General features: G+C 50.9%; 1 protein-coding gene across 5 annotated transcripts in view; it reads right to left on the bottom strand.

Moving 5' to 3' along the window:
- Nucleotides 1–23,638, bottom strand: part of AKNA (AT-hook transcription factor) — a 57,038-nt gene that overhangs the window by 2,346 nt on the left and 31,054 nt on the right. For 4 of the 5 annotated variants that reach the window (XM_061163347.1, XM_061163344.1, XM_061163349.1 and 1 more), the window contains 15 exons: nt 22,492–22,551; nt 19,771–19,898; nt 19,116–19,323; nt 17,276–17,430; nt 17,000–17,185; nt 15,941–16,187; nt 14,727–14,833; nt 13,925–14,136; nt 11,810–11,972; nt 8,498–8,674; nt 7,732–7,847; nt 6,955–7,101; nt 4,572–4,667; nt 2,788–2,904; nt 2,342–2,534 (listed from right to left, as the gene is read on the bottom strand). In XM_061163347.1, coding sequence (XP_061019330.1) covers nt 2,342–2,534; nt 2,788–2,904; nt 4,572–4,667; nt 6,955–7,101; nt 7,732–7,847; nt 8,498–8,674; nt 11,810–11,972; nt 13,925–14,136; nt 14,727–14,833; nt 15,941–16,187; nt 17,000–17,185; nt 17,276–17,430; nt 19,116–19,323; nt 19,771–19,898; nt 22,492–22,551 — 2,312 coding nt within the window. The remainder of the gene's footprint in view (nt 1–2,341; nt 2,535–2,787; nt 2,905–4,571; nt 4,668–6,954; nt 7,102–7,731; nt 7,848–8,497; nt 8,675–11,809; nt 11,973–13,924; nt 14,137–14,726; nt 14,834–15,940; nt 16,188–16,999; nt 17,186–17,275; nt 17,431–19,115; nt 19,324–19,770; nt 19,899–22,491; nt 22,552–23,638) is intronic. The other variant, XM_061163348.1, reaches the window with a different exon arrangement.

The following is a 23,638-nucleotide window of genomic DNA, read 5'->3' as shown; positions in this document are numbered from 1 at the left end:
ATCTTCATCCTTGGTCCCCACAGGCCAGGCTCTGACATAAGTGCTTTACTAGTACTATCTCGTTTATTTCGTAGGTACTTTTATGCTTATTGTACAGATGAGTGAAGTGAAGCTCAGAGAAGCTAAGAGATGCAGAAGGCTGCCCCAAACCCTGACCATTCCTCTTGGCCACCCGCACGACCATGAGCAAGCTACTTCACTTTCAAGGGCTCCACTTCCCCCAGAAAACAGCCACACTGAGCTACCCCCCAGGGTAGAGCCAATAGGAAAACTCAGGCCAAAAGCTTTGTACGTCTGCCGCTCTGTAAATAACAGCTACTGAGGATTCTCCCAGAATCAGGGGGCTGGGGCAGTACGCGATTTAAACCCACAGCTAATTAGCTCCCAGTAGATCCTGATACATATCATCTGAACCGAATGAATGAATGGGTTTCTTGAACCCAGTTCTCTCCTTTAGGGACAGAGGAGCTGGTGTAACGCCTGGATTCCCACACACCCCTGCCTTCTGATAATTGGATGACCAGATTGACCTGAAAGTTACCCCGAATTCCCCATAGGGCAGATGCTACAAAACAGAACAAACAACAACCAGAAAACCTCACTAAACTGAAACATTTGCTAGAAACTAGAAAGCCGAACTAGAAAGAAAACGATAACCTCTAGTTCAGAGGTTATAAGGCAGCTGGCCAGCAGGTGGCAGCACAGGCCCACTTAGCTTTCTAAGGCTTCCATGGCTGCAACCACTGAGCATATTCAGTCCTGCTTGACTGGCCGGTGGAGAAACATAGTCATCAGTCCCAATTTCAGTAGTATTAGCAGCACTATGGTTACTGGCCACCCTGACCCACTTATTTTACAGCAAAGGAAACTGGTATAGAACTGCTGACAACACTCTGGAGAAGAAGACAAATCTCCTAATTCCAGGGTCTGGGCTCTTTTTTTCCCGCACAAGCCTGTCTTGTTGAAAGTACCTCCCTCATTTTTCTTCTTACTGACAGCAATATTGAACGGTAGCAGCATCCGTGGCGACGACACAGCTGCGGTTTATTCAGCAAAGCGCACATGCCAGCAGGCACTACACACCCCGCAAACGTCTCATGGGGTTCTTGCCCCCTTGCCTCATCTAATCCTCATACAAACTGTATGTGACCGAGACTCTGACCCCATTTAACAGAGAGGGAAACTGAGGCTCAGAGAGGAAGTAGCTTTACCAAGGCCACAGCACTAATAAACGGCAGACAGGATTCCAGCGCCGCTCTGATTCTAAAACCTAAGCCTGGAAGTAGCTTTACACAAGGCCACAGATAATAAATGGTAGACAGGATTCCAGTGCCGCTCTGATTCTAAAACCTAAGCCTTTTCCACCTCGACGCCTGTGTCTTTCCTCTTAACTGATGTTACCTCCAAATGTAACATGCAAACAGTGATTGCTCATCCTAACATGGACCAGACTGGTATGCCTCTGAACTGTCAAGACCATTGGGAACAAGGAAAGCCTGAGAAACTGTCTCAGCCAGGAGGAGCCTGGGAGATGCGACAACTAAATGTATGTGGTACCTTGGGGTGGGGGATCCTGGAACAGAAAAAGGACTTCAGGAATAAACTAAAGAGGCCTAAATAAACTGTGGGCTATATTTAATAACCATGTATTAATAACGGCTCACTAACTGCACATGGACCATATCAAGGTGTGCGTGTGTGTTAGCTGCCCTGTTGTACCTGACTCTTTGCAACCCCATGGACTGTAGCCCACCAGGCTCCTCTGTCCATGGAATTTTCCAGGCAAGAATCCTGGAGTGGGTTGCCATTTCCTTCTCCAGGGGGTCTTCCTGACCCAGGGATTGATCCAAGTCTCTTGCATCTCCTACACTGGCAGGCAGATTCTTTACCATTGTGCTCCCTGGGAAGGTTACCACATCAAGGTGAGATGTTAGTATCAGAGGAAACGGTGTTTGGGCTGTATATGAGAACTCTCTGTCTTATCTGTTCCTTTTCTCTATAAATCTAAAACTGTTCTAAAAACAAATTTTTTTTTTTTTTTTTTAAAGTGAGGGCATTAGTTGCTTGCTGAGAAGACCCACAAGGAAACAGGAGATGATTAGGGTTCTAAGTCCCCATGAGGGCAAGGCCCTCTGCCAGGCTCCTTCACTGTGGGTCCCCAGGGTCAAGCAGTCTCCCTGGTACCCAAGGAGCATTCTAGGTTTGTTGAGTGACTATACCAGTGTTGGGGGAGAAACACAGGAGTACTCAGTGCTGAATTCTCAGCTACCCAGCTCAGGGCTGAATGCTAACTATTACGTGATTCAGACAGGCAAAGAGGGCTGGAAGGGAAGGTTCTTACACAGTGGCTGATGGATATGGCAGGACGGGAACCGAGGAGATGTAGGCAAAGGCAGGAGGGGCTGGTGCCGAGGGCGCGGCAGCCAGATACCACAGTCCAGGGGGCGGCCGGGACGGTGACCCTGTCCGCTTGCTCCTCTGCTTGGGGCTGGACGTTGAAGGTGCGTTTCTCCTGGTGGCGGCCTTTTCTGGCGCTGTCAGGGAGGGACCGCAGAGACACAGTCTCACAACATGGCAGAGAACAGAGGGCCCCCCAGCCCTGCCCGCCCCACTGGAGCTAGACAGGGGGGCTGGCCACGCAGGGAGTGCCTCGCTTTGGGAAGCCAGCTCTCATCCAGTTTGCTCCACCCCAGACTGGGCGAGCTGTCACCCCAGATAAACCCCCTCCCAGGACCCCAAACCCAAATCCAGGGGAGCAGGGGGGAAGAGACGGAGCATCGGTCCTACCAGAGGTGGCTGAGTCTGGGCCGTCCCCCTCAGAGGGGGACCCAACTTGACTACACAGGGGACATCGCAAGGTCTCACTGCGAGACAGTCCCAGGGGGTCCCTGGTGACAGCATCACCTGGAAGAAGAGGCAGGGAGGTCAGGAGAGGATGGTGTCTAAGTCATCAGGCCCCCCCACAGGCCTCCCACGGCACTGAGCTCCCCTCAGGGACCACTGCAGAGGAGACAAGCCGCCTCCAGTGGGTGACAACGTTGATGGTAACCATGACAATGAGAAGCATCTCATGAGCTGGGCCCGCTGCTCAGGGTCTTCACGCATTAACTGATTGAATCCAACAAGTCACTGGACTAGCTATTATGATCACTTCCCCATTTTACAGATGGAGAAACTGAGGCTCCAATAGGTTGAATAATCTGCTGTCTCAGAGCTAGGAAGCAGCGGTCCTCTGTCTGACCTCAAGTCTGGTTCTCCTGTCTGCAGCCCCTGTATCTGTGGCCATTCTCCACAGTGACACAGGCCCATTCTCCAGGAGGGACTGGTCCACAAAGGCCCCGGGCACCAGGTGGGTCAGTGGAAGCCTAAGTGAGCAGGAGTGTGGGCACCCTGGTTCTCTTCCTGTGCAAATCCTTAACACCGCATCTGGGAGAATTCCAGGGTCCACCTGCCTCTCCTTCAGGCCTCAGCTCAGCCTCACTCCCTCTGGGAAGCCCTCCCGCCCCCTGGGCTGAGTTATGGGCTCTCCAGCCCCACCCTATGCTCTCCCATCCTCGTTCTGACCCTTCAGTTTTGTCTGCTAAGCTGAATTTGTCAGGGACAAGGCCCAGAGCCCAGTATAAGAGGATAAGGGCTGAATGAGTGAGCAGGCCTGCTGGGACTCTAGCAAAGGCACAGAAATATAGTGGTGAAGAGCCAGGGCTTTAGAGTCACAAACACCAGGGTTCAAAGAACAATGTTGTTGGTAACCATGACGGTGAGAGGCATCTCATGAACCAGGCCCTCTGCTCAGAGTCTTCATTTATTAATTGATTGAATCCAACAAGCCACTGAACTAGCTGGCTTTACCACTTGTGAGCTGTGTGTGCTTCGGCAAGTCACTTGACCTCTCTGAGCCTCAGTTTCACGGGTATGGTAATAAAATGGACAAAACCTACTTCATGGGGTTGTGAGGATAATGCTTGTAAAACCCTTAGCTTGTTGCTAAGTAAGGGCTTCATAAACGACAGCACTATCATTATCATCATCACTGCTTGAAAGGGCCTCAGAGACCATCTCCAGACCTTTCATTATAGATGTGGAGCCCAAGGCTCAGAGTAGTTAAGGAACTTGTCTGATGTCACACAGCACGTCAGTGGCAGAAACGGGACTAGAACTTGGGGTCCACATTCTCAGGCCACTGCTCTCCCCACTACTCACCCCCGAAACCCTTGGGTTTGGGGGAGGGGGTGGGGAAGGTGGAAGGTAGACAGAGGGGAGATAAGGTAATCATCGCTGCCAGCCTGCCTACTGCTCACACCCCTCCCCGCATCAGGAACTTCTGAAATCATGTTCATGGTTTCTCCACATCAAGGTGAAGGAGAGTGGCTTCAGGCAAAGCACCTGGAGAAACAGGTGTGAGAAGTCCAGAAGCTGAGAAGTCCAGAAAAGTCCTGCTGTCGTCTGTACGTTGACCCACCACTGAGTTCAGGGCAGTCTATGTCTGGCCCAACTGCACCCCTGCCCCCCAACCAGGGGCAAGAAGCGGCAGCCTTATAACCCTGGCTGCTTCCCCAAGTACCACCGCCTACCTGGATCCTCTGTCCTAGGGGGTTGGCAGTGGGGACAGCAGACCGGGGCACTGCTTCTTGGGACAGCCTTGGGGGTCAGAACATAGTACTCCTGGCCTGGGGAAGAAAGCAGAACAGCATCAGCTGTGCGTGGATGCAGAACGGGGGATGATTTAGAATACAAATCTCTCTCCTCTTCCTCCAGATGGTTTAACAATCTCCCTCTCATTTTCTCATGCACACACAACATGTGCGTAAATATGTAGATACATAAGTGTGCATGTACATATACACATATACATAAAACACATTTATCTGTCCGTGTATTGTAAGCTCTTTCCAGACTCCTGTTTCATCTCAGATACTATTTGGAACCAACTGCCTAGTTCTTGACATACAGAAAAAAAAATCAACAAACCCAAGCTCAGTCAGGACTGGAAAGCAGGCAGGAAGACAGGATAAGCAATGACAAAGCATGATGGTACTCCCCAGACCCCAGCTTGCTGGTTAGGATTAGAATGGCTGGGGCTTGGAGTCAGTGGTGTTTTCTCTGTGCTTCAAGTGGCTGGGAAACGGGGAGAGTCATGCTGGGGGTTTCACAGGCTTCTTGGGAGGACTGAGTGGGGCTGTATCCGTGTATTCTGCCCTGCACTCAGCAGATGTCAGGAGCTCAAAGTTATAAAAAAATCGGACAGACTCTTAGGTCTGCACTCAGCCCCACTATTCCCTGCCTTGTCCATCCCCGAGTCTCACATAAGACCTTCGGGATGATGCCTGATTCTTTATTTTTTTCTCTGTCCTCTGCCATACAGGGCCTCCACTTTATACTCCGTGTGTGTTGCACTGAGACCCCTGGACAGGCTGTTGTTTTCACTTCTAAGCCTCAGTGTCTATTTGCTCCGTTGGGAGATGTGTATCTCATTTCCTGCTTTGTCTGCATCGCTCAGCCTTCTGGATCTGAGGTTAACCGCCCTCCTTCCCAGCGATGTATGGGTGAGCGCCAAGTCTGTAATTTACTCACTGTAATTTACATGCTTACTGTAATTGCTTATTTGTTACTGTCTTCTTTGCTGTGCAGTCAGATTCATGAAAGTAGGAACCGTATCCATATTTAATATTTGACATGTGGGCGTGCTCTGTCATGTCCGACTCTTTGTGACCCTAGGGATTGTAGCCCCTCAGGCTCCTCTGTCCACAGGATTTTTCAGGCAAGAACACTGGAAGGGATTGCCATTTCCTACTCCAGGGGAATAGGTCCCATCACTTCATGGCAAATAGATGGCGAAACAGTAGAAACAGTGACAGGCTTTATTTTGGGGGGCTCCAAAATCACTGCAGATGGGGACTGCAGCCATGAAATTAAAAGACACTTGGTCCTTGGAAGGAAAGTTATGACCAACCTAGACAGCATATTAAAAAGCAGAGACATTACTTTGCCAACAAAGGTCTGTCTAGTCAAAGCTGTGGTTTTTCCAGTAGTCATGTACGGATGTGAGAGTTGGACTACAACGAAAGCTGAGCGCTGAAGAATTGATGCTTTTGAACTGTGGTGTTGGAAAAGACTCTTGAGAGTCCCTTGGACAGCAAGGAGATCCAACCAGTCCATCCTAAAAGAAATCAGTCCTGAATGTTCATTGGAAGGACTGATGCTGAAGCTGAAACGCCAATACTTTGGCCACCTGATGCGAAGAACTGACTCATTTGAAAAGATCCTGATGCTGGGAAACATTGAAGGCAGGAGGAGAAGGGGACAACAGAGGATGAGATGGTTGGATGGCATCACTGACTCCATGGACATGAGTTTGAGTAAACTCTGGGAGTTGGTGATGGACAGGGAGGCCTGGCATGCTGCAGTCCATGGGGTCTCAAAGAGTCGGACATGACTGAGCAACTGAAGTAACTGAACTGAACTCCAGGGGATCTTCCCAACCCTGGGATCAAACCCACATCTCCCATGTCTCCTGAATTGGCAGGCAGAATGGACCACCTGGGAAGCTAGGTTATATTTGACGTAATGCACTTTGAAATCCTGCTATGCGTCACCACAACCAATGTGCTGATGCCTCCTGGGGAATCACAAGCTTAATGGAAGGCAGGAGGAAGTGATTCTGTGTTCACTGTTACCCAGGTCCTGCAAGCATCAGGCTCTTCCGAAGCCACTTCATGACTGACCAGCCGAGTGGACTTTCTCTGAACCCAGCATAGGCCCCGACAAAGCGGAGGTCTGAGAAACTGTTTGCTGACTGAATCAATGGACAAACACACCCAGATTCACAGAGACAATGCTCCCTGATGTTTTTGTATCACAAAACTCATAGAAAATGACAATATTTCAATGGCCCAATGGCTAAATGGAAGCGACCGCCTGGGGACCGTGCACCTCCAGCGCCCCCTCCTGGCTCACCTGTGTATTGGCCTCGGAAGGTGACCCTGCCGGGCCGTCCAGTGCCACTCATCCCTTTTGTTCCATCCCGAGCGGCCTGCGGACTGTTCTCGGTGGTCCTGCCCCTCTCAGAGAAAAGCCTGGGGGAGGCCGGCTCAGATTCGGAACCTGGGATGGAAAGAGGAGCATCAGAGGGGGAGGGGATGGGGGACACGAAGCTAAGGGATGGGGCAGATGACGAGTCCAGGCTCTGGGATTTTAAGCCCACAGCTCCCCTTCCCCAGCCCCGTAGTAATCACAGCTGACACATCTGGGCCCCTGACCCTGTGCTAAGCGCGTTGCGTGCTCCCTGTCACGCGCCCTCGCAGCAGTCCCCGGAGTGGACACTGTGATCACTGCATTGTTAGCTGTCCCCTTAACTGCACAGGGCAGGTAAACAGCCTGCTCAAGGCCACACAGCTGGGAAGACGGGAGCTGGGGCCACTGATGTCAGAGCCGTGTTCCTCCAGGCAAGTCCCCCATGCTTTCGGGCTTCGGTGTCCTGATCTGCAGAAGGTGGATGATACGACCCACCCTGCAGTGAAGATGAAGCAAGATGACACGGACGCTCGCAGCCCTTATAGAAGCTGCGGCTGCCGCTGGAGGCACGTGGTATTTCAGAGCGCTACGACTGCCTAACAAAGACACCCGAAAATCTTCTCTGAGTGTCCTCGAGGGCTGCTGCTGTGGTCCCTGACCCCTGAGCCAACACTCCAGACGGTGGCCTCCAAAAATCAGTCCTGGAGGGTGGGCACTTACTCAGGGACAATCGAGGCTCCTCCCGAGGCACCGAGGAGGACCTGGCTCGCCGTCTTCCTGTGGGGACAGCTTGCTCTGCACCCCCAGGCTCACCAGACAACCTCTCTGTGGATCTGCTAGCAAAAGAGAGAGAGCGAGGATGTCAATGGATGCAGTTTTATGCAGCCTTTAAAGATGATCAGTGAGAAGGCCAACCCAGAGAAATGCTTATAACATAGGAAAGAGGAGAACATGAAAGTCGAAACCAAAGACTCTGGAGTCAGACCCACAGAAGGTGGCTCTGAGCCTCTCTGACCCTTGGTTTCCTCATGTGTCAAATGGGGATACAGACGTGATTACTTCAAAGTGTTGGAAGAAGTGATGAGACAGTGTCCTCTGAAAACCTTAGCCTAGTGCCCTCTGATAGGAACACTCAGAAGTTAGACGTTAGAGATGATTTTATAAGTCATCACAGGTGATCAGCTGCGGAGTGAGTGGGTGAGAGGGTGAGTGTCCTGCAAATGTTCTAGCTCTTCACTTGGGTGATGAGTTCAGGGATATTCACTGTATCATGCTTTATTAGTAACACATGTGTTCAATCTATTCTTTTATGCATCAAATATGACATGGCTAAAAAAAATCTAAGCGTGAATGAATGAGTGAGTAAGTGAGAGAGGGGGATGACTGTGCCCAAGTCCACATGTCAGGGGACAGCCAGAGACCAGCTAACTCTGCCTTCTGCAGCTCCCACCAAGGCACAGGGGCAGGAATGTGGGGGGTCACCTACCTGCCGTAATGGGAGCTCCAAGCGGCTGAAGAATCCCCTGACCGCTCCCGGGCCCGTGTGGGGCGGTCGCAGCTGAACTCTGAGCACGTGGGGCGGCCCTGCGGGTGCTGGTGAAGGCTGTCCTCCAGCCTCAGACGGAGCCGGGAGACCTCATCCTGCAGCTCCCGGATGGCCTGGCTGGGGTCGGGGGTGGAGACGGGAACGAAGAACAGGTGCAAAATGAACAGAGCTGCACCTGCCCCCCGGGCGCTGGGGCTCTGTTCCGTTCCAGCAAACACAGTCTAACTCTGCTATCAGTGGAATCTTGAACTCTCGTGTGTGTCCGCTTTTCTTGCTGCATATCTTAACACCTCTCTGAGTTCATGTCCCTGCACGTTTGGTAAGCAAAGCAGAACTTTCTTTGAGGTTTACCCAACCTAGCATGCAGGGCCTCTGAGTAGCTATTCTGAAATGCCAGTGACAAATTTTCAAGATTGAGATGAGGAGGCAGAGTAGAGAGAGTTACTCAGTTGCGTCCAGCTCTTTGTGACCCCACGGACTGCAGCATGCCAGGCCTCCCTGTCCTTCACCATCTCGGAGCTTGCTCAAACTCCTATCCATTGAGTCAGTGATGCCATCCAACCATCTCATCCTCTGATGAGTAGAGAGGGCATTGGCTAAAGTTGCACTTTAAAATTTCAATTCTGGGACTTCCCTGGCAGTCCAGAGGTTAAGATTCCACACTCCCAATGTACGGGGGCAGAGGTTCAGTCCCTGGGCAGGGACCTAAGATCCCACAGGCCACATAGTGAGGCCTCAGCAAAACAAAAACTTTCAATTTGGATCTGCCTCAGGCCCTGGACTGCCCTCCCCTTCCTCTACGTCTGTCTCTAGAAACCCTGATGTCTCTCCAGGCCTGCTTCCTTCCCGCCCTTGCTTAGCACCTCCCCTACAGGGTTCCCTTAAACCTTTCCTAAGTTGCTCAAGCCCATCACTCTGCTCCAGGCAGAAAATGCTTATCTGTCTGTCTCCTGACCCAGATGGTGAGCGCCTGGGAGCCAAGGAGCAGACCTCCCCATCTCACAACACCTGAAAGCCTCACACCTCGTTAGATGCTCAGGGAATGGCACTGATCTGGCCTCCAGACTCCAAGAGGGAGCGGAGTAAAGATGTGTGTGTGGAGAGGGGACAATGAGACACACGTTGCTACCCATCACCAACTGGATACGAGCAGACGGTCATCTCAGGGAAGCCCCCAAACACAGCCCAACCTGTGATTGGTAAGGAACCTCATGAACCCCTAGCATCTCAGGAGTAAATCTTAGTTGTGTTTCTCCTTGATCGGTCCCTGAATCTCTAGGGTCTTGTTTTGAGGGCATCACTGGCATTGAGGCAGCCAATCCCACCCAGACACCCCTGCACACAAACCCCCTACGCCCGGGGCTTCAGAGTCCGGGTTGGGCATGGCGTTCCTCTGGGCTGATACAGGTTCTCTGTCTGCCGTTTGGACCAGCTTCTGGGGTGAGGGCTCCCCTCAGGGTTAGTTCTTGCCTGGTGGTCCCTGGACTCGTGAGGGGGTGGCTCCTGGCGCCACCTGCAGCAGACATCGGCTCTCAGATGGGTGTGCCCAGAGGGAGCGGAGACCTCTCTCTGCCTATGCCCTGGTGCTCTGGGCGTCCAAGGGCAGTTGGTTCCCTTGGCAATCCCCAGGGAAACGCTTGTTGGGGTTTCCAAGGCAAACCATGAGGGTGGCAGCTGCAGGAAGAGTGAGAACTCTGGCCACCCGTTAACCCCTGAAAGGCAGGATCGCGGTCCTGCAATGGATGCAAGACCAGGATGGCCCTGGTTCCCTGTCCAGGTCAGAGGCCGCTGGATGAGGGCCTGGAATTTGGAATGCACCCTTGGGAGTCACTTGCCCCTTCCAGCTTGTTTCCATCACGATCTTGGCCTTCCTGACCTAATCTTTCAGTGACTGAGTGCAGCTGGCACTTAAAAGTCAACTTTCGCTGCAATTTCACTCCCCCTCCTAGCTTCCCCATCTCTGCCTCGGTATCCAACTGGTTGACCAGCCAGAAATCTGAGTCATTCTAAACCTTTCTTTCCCCCGAGCACCCTGAAAGTTAACCAACTCCCAAATTCTGTTGGCCCAATGCCTAATTACCCCTTTTCAAATACACTCCCTGCCCTCGCTGATGGCCCCAAAACCTCTCTCCGGGGTGTAGCAACTTTCTCAGCAGTCCCTGGCCTCCACACCCACCATCACGGGGGCCAGAGAATTATTTCTACAATGTAAATCCAACCCTGCAGCTTCCTTACTTAAAGCCTCCCTCATTATCCTTAGATGAGACTTCCCACATTCATAAATATTCAGTGAGCACCTCCTCTGAGCAAAGACCTCATACAAACTTCTCACCAGCTGTGTCAGAGGTTCTCTAAGCTCTCCCCCAGGTCTCCCCATCTTCCTCTCTGCTTTTATTGTTTAACAGCCCACCTTATACTTGAGGATCTGGCTATAATAAACATTAGGTTCCCTCTAGGCCTTTGCACATGCTGTTCCCTATGCTATTCCCTTCCAGCTCTCTGCCTTCTGGTCTCAGTTGAGATGCCACTTCCTCCGGGAAGCCCTCCCTGAAGCCTCTGACTGGGCTAGATGCCCCTTCTCTGTGCTCCCACAGTCTTTCAGGCCTGTGCTATCACTCTACTTATCACCCTGGGGGTGCAACCTTGTTTCTTGGTCCATCTTACAGGATGGTGAGCTTTACGAGGTCAAGGACTGTCTTGTCCACTCTTGTATTCCCAGGGGCTGGCATACTGTAGTAAATAAGCCTCTCACTGACTCAATGGACGTGAGTTTGAGCAAACTCTGGGAGACAGTGGAGGCCAGGGAAGCCTGGCGTGCTGCAGTCCATGGAGTCGCAAAGATTCCGACACGACTTAGTGACTGAACAACAACAGTAGAAAAACTGCACTTGAATTAAAAAGAAAAAATTGAAAAAACATTATCTTTTTGGTTCATATAAAGAACACATAAACACACCCCCGGTAAGTGTAGACCCGTTTTGGAAGGGAAATGCTGGGAGGCAGGGAGAGGGGTCCTAGCACCAGCAAAGGTGAACTTCTAGGCTTTTTCTCTAGCCATTTCCTACGGGCTAGAGAAGTGTCCTCAGGGTCTACACCAAGGAGGACCCACGGGATCAACTGGGAGGCAGGATGCCTGGGTCCCAGCACAGCCACCACTGGATGGAGACCCTAGAAAGCCCCTGCCTCCCTCGGGCATCACCCTCCCATCTCTCTGATGCACTTGAATCCTCAGCGCCCAAGCATCCGACTTACTCGCGCCCCGTCCTGGTGAGGAGGAAGGTGGAGGTGATCTCTGCAGGTCCACGGGGTGGAGTGGCAGCCACAGGGGCAGGGGTGGGAGGTGGGCTGATTGTTGCGCCGGGGAGGATCTGTTCAGAAATCCGCTTTCGCCGCTTAAACTCTGAGCCCGGGACCGCTAGGGAGGCGGAAGGAGACCAAAGTGAGTTTACTCAGAGAGGACCCTTGAAGTGTGAACTTGTGTGGGTGGAAGCATGGTGGGCGTGGAGAGATGGGCCCCAGCTGAGGTCACAGATGAAGCTCCTGTGGAGGCCAGTGACCCTCAAAACAGGAAGATGTGGTTTTCACTGGGAGCTTGAGGTGCAAAGCTGCGGAGCCTCTTATGACTAGATTCCCCCAACCATCCATCATTTTTGCATCAGATTCGAGTCTCCGGGGCTCTCTTCCTGCAAAGAGCTCCCTTCTCCTCCACATGGGCCCTCAGACTCTGCACATCACCAGGTTGCCCTGGGACCAGCCTCAGAGCCTCCACCTCCCTCTGAAATTAGTCACAGTTTGCCAACAAAGGTCTGTCTAGTCAAGGCTATGGTTTTTCCAGTGGTCATGTATGGATGTGAGAGTTGGACTGTGAAGAAAGCTGAGCACCGAAAAATTGATGCTTTTGAACTGTGGTGTTGGAGAAGACTCTTGAGAGTCCCTTGGACTGCAAGGAGATCAAACCAGTCCATCCTAAAGGAGATCAGTCCTGGGTGTTCATTGGAAGGACTGATGCTGAAGCTGAAACTCCAGTACTTTGGCCACCTTATGTGAAGAGTTGACTCATTGGAAAAGACCCTGATGCTGGGAGGGATTGGGGGCAGGAGGAGAAGGGGACGACAGAGGATGGGATGGCTGGATGGCATCATTGACTTGATAGACATGAGTTTGAGTAAACTCCGGGAGTTGGTGATAGACAGGGAGGCCTGGCGTGCTGCAGTCCATGGGGTCGCAAAGAGTGGGACACGACTGAGCGACTGAACTGAACTGAGCTTGCCAGCTTGCATGTTTCTCAGAGCATTCAAAACTTTAGTCTCTCAACAAGGTGGGTGACCAGAGTTCCAAACCACTCATCCGGCATGTACATTAAAAACAATGTGCCCTGGGAAGACTATGCAACAATATAAAAAAGAATAGACTATTGATTTATGGAATAATCTATGTGAATCTCCAGAAAAGTATGCTGAGTGAAAAATAAGCTGATCCTGAAAGGTTATATATTATACGATTCCATTTCTATGACATTCTGAAATGACAAAATTACAGAGATGGAGAACAGATTAGTGGTTACCAGGAGTTAAGGCGGGGTTGGATATGTTTATAAAAGGACAACAGAGATGGTGGAAATGTTCTGTGTCTTGACAGAGTCCATGTCAGAATCTGGTTGTGACATTGCTCTAAGGTTTTGCAAGATATTGTTGGGAAAAACTAGGGGAAGGGTTCGTAGGCTCTCAGGGTATTATTTCTTACAACTGCATGTGACTTAATGAAACTTTTAATTAAAGTTTAATTTTAAAAAATTAAATGGGAACCTCAAAAAGAGGCAAAGCTAATCTGAGAACAGTGGTTACCTTTGAGAAGGATGGGAATGTCTAGGAGGGGCTTGGAGGGGGCTGGGGTTCTGATCATGTGGAGTTTCTCTGTCTGTGGTCACCTTGGGAAAATTCATCAGTTTCTGTTCTTTCCTGTATATTTGTTTTATTTCAATAAAAAGGTCACATGCATTTTTTAAAAAGTAAACAAAGAAATCACAGATTTTATAGACACAGAAAGTGTTCATTACACAGCATTTTGTGGGGAAAAAAGGTTATAAAACATTCATGTGTAATATCCCATTTCCATTTTAAGTATTTGCAAATAAACACACACACAATGGCATAGAAAACAGCTCAAAGGTTCTAGACTAAAATGTCATCAATGATGGTTTTTAGCTAATTATTGTTTTTTGCTCCCTTTTCAAATTTTCCTATAACGAACTTGTATGATATTTTGCATCCCAAAGGGTAACGCAGATTTTCTTATTGGTTTGATGTTCTTTATCCCGTGCGATCCAGCCACCCCTAGGTTCTGGCCAACCCAGCTACATCCACTCACCTATCTCAGATGCCAGTGCCTGCTCCAGGCAGAAGCTGGGCGTCCTCTGCTGGAGAGGACTGTCCTGGCCAGACGGGGGCCTCTGGGCTTGGCTCCTGGATCTGCTGGGCTCGGAGGTTCTTCTGGGGACCGGAAGACCCCTGGTCTGGCGGTGGGGGGCTGCATCTTGGGGTACAGGCAGAGTGAAGGACTGGGCTGACATCCCTGGGGTGCTGGGGGCCCATGGAGAGAGGCACGTTGAGGTCGCACAGAACGAGGCCGCAGCCTCCGAGCCCCTCCACATGCTAACCATCCTGTCCTTGGGACTTGGCATCCCTGGCACTGTAGTATTTCTGAGGCTGCATCTCCATTACACACGCATTTTCTTTATAAACTGCAGAGCTGTATACTTGCCTACTCACATACACAAAGTCATAAAGCTCAACTTAGTTTTTAGATAATATACCCAGCAGTGAAGTTTGTAACCTTCCCTGCCCACGCAGCCCTGGGTAGCCCCAGGGACCTTCCTCCAGCTTTGGAGGTTGTCCCTCAACCTGGAGGCTCTGTCACGCCTCCCTCCCGGCACATCTTATTCATTCACCGTTTCATCACCCATTTGTTCAGCAAATTCCCAGTCTGTCGATATGTGGCGGAGTGACCCTGGGCAAGTCACTTTCCCTCTATCCATAACATGAAGGCAATAACCCGTCCTTGGTGGGGATGCAGTGTGGGGCTCTGAGAACGCCCAGGCCCTGTTCTGAGCTCACAGGCACTTTGACTCTAGGCTATCCCAGGTGGGTAACACTGATGGGGTCCCCATTACCTGATCTGGGAGAGCCGGTGCTCTGGGGTCTGAGTGAGGGGCGACACTCTGCTGGTTTCTGAGCCCACGAAGCCACTGTCTGTCTCCGGGGATGCCATCCAGGGCTCCTGAAAGAGACAGTGTCCCTTTAAATCTGAGGAATGTGTCCGAGGAACACTGGGAAACCCTTCCCCAGTGCTGGCCTGGGCCTCACATTCCAGAGGCTCACAGACAGGGAGGCTGGCCCAGTTCCCAACAGCCAGGCCCTGGGCGTGCGGGGTCCTGGGGTGCTCAGGGCCTGGCATGAGCCCTGGGCCAACAGCAGGGACTCCACGCCCTGAAAGGACCCTGAGCACGCCCCGTGTCCCTGAGGGGTGGGAGCCAGGGCCCTTGGGAGGGAGACTGTCACTAAGCTGAGAAATAGAAAGGGTAGGAGGAGAAAGCAGTCCCACTGCGAGAATGGGATTCTCGCATCCACACGTCTTCCAGGGTGGGCCTGGAATGCCCTGTCCTAACTGATTGCAGAAATGCCCAGGTCCCATGAATTGGGAAAACCAAACTGATCGGCCATGCACACCTCCAACACACCGCGTCTAATGCAAGGTGCAAAGATCATCAACAGAGAGACACGGGTGTCTGCCCTCAATGAGTTCATGGTCGAGTGCGTATTCCTTACCATGGGCTCATTAGGACTATAGGGGTGTGTGTGTATGTGTGTGTGTACACATGCAAATGTATGTGTTTATTTATTTATTTTGGATTTGGACCATATGGTCTTTATTGAATTTGTTACAATATTGCTTCTCTTTTATTTATTTATTTTTTTACTACAAGGCATGTAGGATCTTAGCTCCACTACCAGGAATCGAACTTGTGCCCCCTGCATTGGAGGACAAAGTCTTAACCCCTGGGATATCCCCATATGTGCTTTTTTAGGGGAGGATCCATCCCATAAGTCATATGTCCACAGTGACTTGTGATTCCTGTCATAGTTTAAAAGGTGCTCTTCTCATGGCACAAACTACCTGGAGTCAAAGACACCACCCCCACCTCCAGCTGTGCTAAGCAGGCTCAGAAAGATACAGGCACTGAGCTACAGGTCTCAGAGGAGAAAGAGGAGGTCCGGGCAGAGGGGTGGGGGTGCGGGGAGCCACGGCAGAGGCGGGAGCAGTAGACACGCTGAGCAAAGGCCTGGAGGCAGGAGGCTCCAGGAGAGGCCCCACACCGACGCGTACCTCCAGCGGGGGCCCGCCGGCCTGGCGCAGAGACTTTGGTGGGAGGCGCTCAGAGATGCCACTTCCCTCGAGGCTGGCCAGACTGCTCTGGTGGGATGTTGCGGACTTGGGGCCCCGAGGATCGGGGGGCCTGCTGGGGCGGGGAGGGGCCTCCTCGGCTTCGCCCAGACCCTGCAGGTGCTCATCTCTGGTCGTAGATGCACCGATGTCTGCTGGCTTCACAGACGCCATCGGCTCCACGGTCTCCCTGGCAGGGGAAGGAGAGGCGTGGTGCACCCGAGCCCTGGCATGGGCTGGGCGGCTCTGTCCTGGGAGCCATGCAACCCAGACGCCAGCTCTGCATCCTCACCCTCTGCTGGCTGTGTGACCCTGGGCAAGGCACCGCCCCTCCCGGAACCTCACTTACCTCAACTGTAAAGTGAGGATGCTGGCAAAACCCACCCCATACACTGAGGCAGAAACCATGCGGAAACAGAGGTGCCAGAGTACCCTTCCCTAGGCTCCTGGAATTTGCCTTCCCTCTTTCCTATTCCAGCCATTTCCATCAACTTCCATCTACTCAAAAAGACCATGTCACTATCATAAACAGAAGACTGGTATTTCGTGTTACAGACAGAAGTGAACTTTGCAAATAAATACAAGGAACATGAAAGCAGTATTATCATAGTCAAGATAAATCCTGTTGCCTAGTAAAGGCTCTTGGCCTGAGGCCTGCTGGCTTTCTTTCTCGTTCTCTCTTTTTAAAGGAAGATCAAGAGAGGCCCTGAGGACTTTATAGCCCTGAGACGTTCTCCTTGTTGTACATGGAATCTCTGAGACTGAGACTAAGAGTGATGCTATTTAATGCTGCATCTCTCCTACCAGAGATCTCATCCCACACCTTCCCAAATCATTTCAAGCGCTATCAATGGTGTACATTTCATGGTTTGTAGAGACACTGAGCTACAGGTCAGGAAAGCTGTTTCTAAACTGTAAAGGGCTGTCTAGCTCCTAGGACAGTTACTACCCCTGTGGTTTCTGAGCTGGTGTGGGACCGGCGGGGAAGGTTCAGTGACCTACTCGAGGAGAACCCCGTGACTTCTCTCAGCCTGCACTGGGGGCTGCCTGGTGGGGAGCCTCGAGGCCACTGCTTTTGCTGGAGCTGGAGCCGGCCTGTCAAAACCCAGGGTGTGGTCCTGGCCCTCCGTCTCCTCATCCTCCTCCTCCATCCTCAGGGCTTCTGGAAGGGACTTCACACTGAGGTACCTGCAGAAAAACACAGAGGAGCGTGACTTCAACCCACAAGGCCAGCAAGATCCATCACTCGCCCTGGCCTCGGGCCTGGTGGGCACTCACCGCTCCAGCAGGCCGTGGAAATCTTGCTCCACCCGTAGCTCCTTGTGCCTAAGCGGGGCCGGGAGGCCCAGCGGCCCGTCCTCTGCCTCATTGTTGGGAGCGCTCAGATCCGAGTTCACATGCAATAGGTGGGGGCCAGTGCTGGTGGCGTCGGGCTGGAGAAAGGAGGAGGGGCGGAGAGTCAGCAGATACCTAAGACCACTCTTTAAGGACCTACCTTATGCCAGGCTCACGCTGGGTGCTGAAGAGCAAGAAAGAGGTTAGATTCACTGGCCTATTACCCTTTTCCTGTGTGTAAAAGTAGGGACTGGGTCATTGATCTTCAGTACCAGCTGCCATGAATGTGCTATATGCCAGGCACTGGACAGATATCACGTGAAACAATCCCACCAGTATACAGACTATTACAGCCCATTTTACAGACAGGTAACCGAGGCTCAAATGATTTGCCAAAAATCATACGGCAGCAAGGGGTGGTGCCAGGACTTGAACCAGATTTTCATTCCAATATGAACACGCAGCTGCTCAAAACACCTTCACTGTGGGAGCAGGGGAGTCCCTCAAGATAATGCACTAGAGATGGCCATCTCCCATAGGGCTGTGACGTGGGCTGGAGACAATTCTACAAAGCCCCCTTCCATGTATGGTTCTTATCTAGTGTAGCAATCTCTGTGAATAGTCCCCAGATCCACCCGGGTCTCCAAGCTAGAAGCCTGGAGGTCATCATTGGCTCCTTTCCTCTCAGCATCACTCCAGCCCCAGTCCAACGCCCCTTCTAAACCTCTCTCAAGTCCAGGCATGTCTCTGCATCTGCCCCACTACCTCCCCAGCTCTGAAAGTGAAAGTGTTAGTCACTCAGTCATGTCCACTGTTTGTGATCCCATGGACTGTAGCCTGCCAGGCTCCTCTGTGCATGGGGTTCTCCAGGCAAGAATACTGGAGTGGGTAGTGATTTCCTTCTCCAGATGATCTTGCTGACCCAGGGATCAAACTTGTATCTCCTGCAGTGCAGACGGTCTCCTGCATTGCAGGCAGATTCTTTATCATTTGAGCCACCAGGGAAGCCCAACCTGCAAATCCTCTTATATCATCCCCCGCTGAAAAAACAACAGAGTTTAAAACCATCCCCCTGATGTGACCACATACCTAATTCCTGGGGCCCCTACCTGCCTCTCCAGCCACATCTCTTAGACAACGGACCCCTCACTGTCTATGCTCTAACCACAGGGCCTTTGCACAGGCTGTTTTTCCTGCCAGATTTTTTTTTTCCTCTTCTGCACCTAGTAATTCCTACTCCTTTTCAGATTTCATTTAAACATGACTTCCTCAAGGAAAGTTTTTCTGATTCCTTAATGAACTCAGATATGTTAGCTTGTTATCTACTTGGTGTAGAACTCCATAATTCTCCTTCAGAGCACCGATCAAAATTAAAGTAACAAGTTTAACTCTACAGAAAATTCCATGAGGGTGAAAGTGTTTGTTGCTCAGTCCAACTCTCTGTGTCTGACCCTTTGCTATCCCATGGACTGTAGCCTGCCAGGCTCCTCTGTCCGTGGAATTCTCTGGGGTGGGTGGCCATTCCTTTCTCCAGGGGGTCCTCCCGACCCAGGGATTGAACCCAGGTCTCCTGCATTGCAGGCAGACTCATTATCATCTGAGCCACTAGGGAAGCCCATGTGGGTAGAGGCCGCCTATTATTTTGGTTGTTTTCTACTGAATTCCCACCGTATGTCATGAGTTTCAGCATATGGTACAAACTTCTCAAATGTCATGAAGAAGTTAACTAATGGAGAAACCAATGAACGAAGGAACAGTCCAATACGGGTGGGCAAAGAGGTACCTCAGGGCCGAGGGTCTGGATGCCCGATGTGCAGGTTTGTTCCAAAGGAGAGGGCGGGTCTGTTGGCTGGTGGGGGGAGGGCGTGGCTGGGGGGCTGTCTGAAGCCAAGTCTGACCCGACTCGCCCAGGCTCCTGCTCGTTGTGGTCCATGAGGTCCTTCAGCTCATCCAGGCGAATTCCCAGCTGGAATATCTCTGCCTCCAGCTCCCTGGAACAAGGAAACGTCAGCGGGTCTCAAAGGCTGTGCTTTAGAGCAGAGACCCCAGAAATGTCCACCTGACATCATCATTTAGAATATAAATAAAAAAGATAAAAGTAGACTCCACTGGGAATAAGGAGGCTTAGCCCGAGTTCCCTTTTGCCACCAACTGGGTGTAGGACCTTGAGTAAATCCCTTCCCCCTCTGGCCTCAGTTTCCCCATTCTCCAGTGAGGGGCTTCCACTCTTATCTCCAAGGGTATTTCTCATGGCAGGGAGTCTAAAAGTACACAGATCTCAGCCTTCAAGTACCCCCCATCTGGACATGCTGCTAATTGGGACGGGATTTCTCCCTGCTCCCCAAGTGTGTGAATTATAAGGATGAAGTGTGCCCCTCCGGGTGGGGACCTGGGGCCTGGCCCATCTGTCCTCCTGGGCCTCCCTCCCCAGCAGGTACCTGTTAGGATCAAATCTCCTGGGTGTCCCCTTGGAGCCAGCAGGCTGCTGCGACAGGTGCCACTCCCTGCAGGCCTTCAGGTACTCCTCCTCCAGGGCCACGTGGGCAGCCTTTAGCTGCTGGAAGACCTGAAACGACAGGCCAGTAAGACTTGAGTGCCCAGGCCCTGTGGGCTCCGTCCTTGCAGACACAGTGGATGAGCTGCTCGTGGGTGGGTGGGATGGCTATGGGACTCACCCTGGACTGCAGAGACCTCTGGGCTCCCGAGTGTCTGGAAGGCTGGGGTTGGTACCCTCTGGAACCTGTTTGCCCTGATTGATCTCCCTGCCCTTAGACTGGTAGGACAGAGGCATGGCTTAGAGCCTTGGCATGAGCCCCAGAGGGTGCCAGTCTTCCCTGGGTAGACCCATAAGAACCCTGATGTTCCATGATGGTTACAGTGTCAAATATACTATCGCTGTATGGCCATAAAGACCTACTTCTTGAGAGGCCTTAGTTCCTCATACTTGATTCTCAAAACTGTGCATTTTGGAATATTAGTCACTCTTCTCCTGAATCTTTATTGGTTTCACCTGAATCCAATACATCCTGTTGGATAGTACACCCAACAGATGTATTATCATCACCATCATACTATTGATAATGATAACTAACATTTACGGAGCACTGAGGCTTTGTCTCGGAGAAGGCAATGGCACCCCACTCCAGTACTCTTGCCTGGAAAATCCAGTGGATGGAGGAGCCTGGTAGGCTGCAGTCCATGGGGTCGCTAAGAGTCGGACAGGACTAAGTGACTTCACTTTCACTTTTCACTTTCACTTATTGGAGAAGGAAATGGCAACCCACTCCAGTGTTCTTGCCTGGAGAATCCCAGAGACGGGGGAGCCTGGTGGACTGACGTCTATGGGGTCACACAGAGTCGGACACGACGGAAGTGACTTAGCAGCAGAGGCTTTGTCTAAGGGATGCTGCATTATTCATTTAATCTTCAACATAACCCTAACGAGAGGGGTAGCTTATCACCTTCATCTAAATGGGAAGAAACTGAGGCACAGAGAGGTTACTTAAGTTGGTGAAGGTCACACAGTGGGTGAGCAAGGTGTAGAGTTAGGATTTGAACCCAGACCCTCGAGCTCCAGAACTCATATTCCCAACCGTTACACGAGGCTCCCATAGTAAACGTGATAGTAGTTAACTCTTAGCTAGAACTATGGGAGGTAGGGTCATTATCCCTGACTTCTTATCATCCTCATCGCACTCATTCTATGCTGACAACAGAGGTTGGCCAGGGACAGCCTAGAGCCTCATCCCCAGCATAGCTTGATCTTCCAACTGCTCTCAACGTCCTTGGATATGGAGGAATTAGAAGGGGGGGTGGGAATAATTTTGGTTTTCAAGGTCCTTGACTATCTACTCAATGAGATAATACAATCCATGTGACATATCTTGTAATTGGAGCATGTGTGCAACATCTATATAACAACATGCATGCCTGTTGAGTCACTTCAGCCGTATCCAACTCTTTGCAACCCTATGGACTGTAACCTGCCGGTCTCCTCTGCCCGTGGGACTGCCCAGGCAAGAATACTGGAGTGGGTTGCTACGCTCTCCTCCAGGGGATCTTCTCCACCCAGGGATGGACCCGTGTGTCTTACATCTCCTGCGTGGGCAGGTGGGTTCTTTACCACTAGTGTCCCCTGGGAGTTCCATATAACAACACAGTAACTACTAATATAATAAGAGCAAAAACGATCAAACCAGGTATGTTGCATTTGCCCCTCCCAGTCCTCCCTCGGCTCCTCTCCTCACCCTGCTCTATGCCTTGAGCATCAGCTGGGCTCCCGACCTGCTGGCTTCCCCTGGGGTCTTTCTAGGGGAGGCATCTATTGGAGGTCAGAGGGTGGGAGGGGAGAGACCCGGGAGAGAACAGCTTCAGGCAGGTGTGAGTCCCCGGGCTTCCCCGTCCATTGTCGGACCCCCTGAGGCTGCTGCCCACACCCCTCACCCCTGCTAACAGCCCCTTCACTGATCCCTACGCCTGCAACTTTGAGAGCTCCATCTGCACCTTCCTGGGACCCTGTCTGATGCAGCAGAAATCTAAATTTTATGTGTGACCATAGTTACCTAGAAATACTGGAGTCCAGAAGGAAATAAGCCAATAATGGTTAGATTAGGGGGTTTCTTCGCCTCCCCACCCCCAGTTTTCAAGCTTTAGCAATCACTTTTATAATAAAGAAAATTTAAAAAGAAAATGCCTTTTCCTGGTTGCCAACAGGCAGGATAATCGGTGGGAAGCTGGGCAGGGCAGTGGTTATGACCCTGGACTTGGGAATCAGACAGATCTCCATCTGGGCGGTACCGCCTACTGGATATGTGGTCTTCAAGTCACCTCTCTGGGTTTCGGTTCATCCCAGTTATGTGGGGTGATGACTGTAACTGCCTCGCCAGGTTTTTATGACAATAAAATGAATTAATGTACATCAAGGGCTTGCCACAGAGCCTGGCACACCACCACCGCTGCATAATAAGTGGTGACTATTGTGCTCTAGCGATCATTATCATGGAAAGCTAAGTGGGGGCTGTCTGTTCAAAAGGGAGACACTGTGTCTGGGATTCCCCGGTCTGTCTTGCAGCAAATGAGGCTTTGGAGACTGTGCAGTCGTTGGAGACACAGAGCAGTCGCCTAGCAGCTCCGCAGGCATCTTCTGAAGTGGACAGTACCTTGAGTTGGTCCCGGGGTGTCAGCCGTCCTGCGTGTATCAGCTCTATAAAGGACTCCACCTGGGCATTGGAGGGGAAAGAAACACGCTCCGTGAATCCAGGCTCAGGTGAGTTCTGCCGACTCCCACACTTAGCCACAGTCACACTTTGGCATAGGGAGCTGAGTCCCGCCTCGGGACGTGGGTTTTCTGACAAGCACAGAGAAGCAGATGCCAGAAACAGGCTCCTGCACTGGCTCTGGCCACGGCAGCCTTGGGAAAAATCTAAGCAGAGCTTCCAGGATTTGATTTTATTTCACTCATGTGCATGAAACCTATGAGGCAGGATATTAGCTGCATCCTGGTGGGGATGGGGCGACAGGAAACAATCCGGATGACTACCCATGGAATAGTATGCAGCCATCCAGAGGAGGAAGGCACGTGTGTGTGTTCTTACATATAAATGCCTCCATGAACCAGTTTTCAGCATCAAATCAAGGTACAGGGCAGTATGTGTGGTATGCTACCATCTGTTATAAAATATAGAGAGAAGAAAAAAGGAAAAATGCAAATACAATTGCTTATATATTATAACCTATCTCTAGAAGAGTGAAAGAAACTAAAATATTAACTGCTTCTGGGGAGGAGAACTGGATGGTGTGGGGGGACAGGGAGAGGAGGAAGGTTTGCTACTATATGTATTCTCTGAACTTTGAACAAAGTGAATTTATTGCCTACTCACAAATACACAAATTTGGGATATTAAAAAAAAACCCAGGTACAATATAGTGTATATACTTATGTGACCATTTCTATAAACACATGTGTGTTCATTAAACCTTTGGTACAAAGCAGAAGGGCAAGAGTGGGAAAGAAAATTTCACTGAAGGTATTCTTTGCCCTGTGTGATGGTCTTTACCATGAGTATCTATTACAGTTACAAAAAAAATTTTAATTAGGGGAAAAAAGGCAAAGACAATTTGTAGATTTCTAGGATTTCTAGGAAAGCTCTAGATCAGTGCCAAAATATACAACTTTTCCTAATATAATTATATTATATTATATAACTTATATAACATATAAAACTGAAACATAATGCAAGCTACATATGTAATTTAAAATGTTCCAGTAACCATACTAAAGATGTGAAAAGACATAGGTGAATTAAT

This window comes from Dama dama, chromosome 16 (assembly GCF_033118175.1).
Source record: "Dama dama isolate Ldn47 chromosome 16, ASM3311817v1, whole genome shotgun sequence".
In the NCBI taxonomy this organism is placed as follows: Eukaryota; Metazoa; Chordata; class Mammalia; order Artiodactyla; family Cervidae; genus Dama; species Dama dama.
This window is presented reverse-complemented; position numbering and strand designations above follow the sequence as displayed.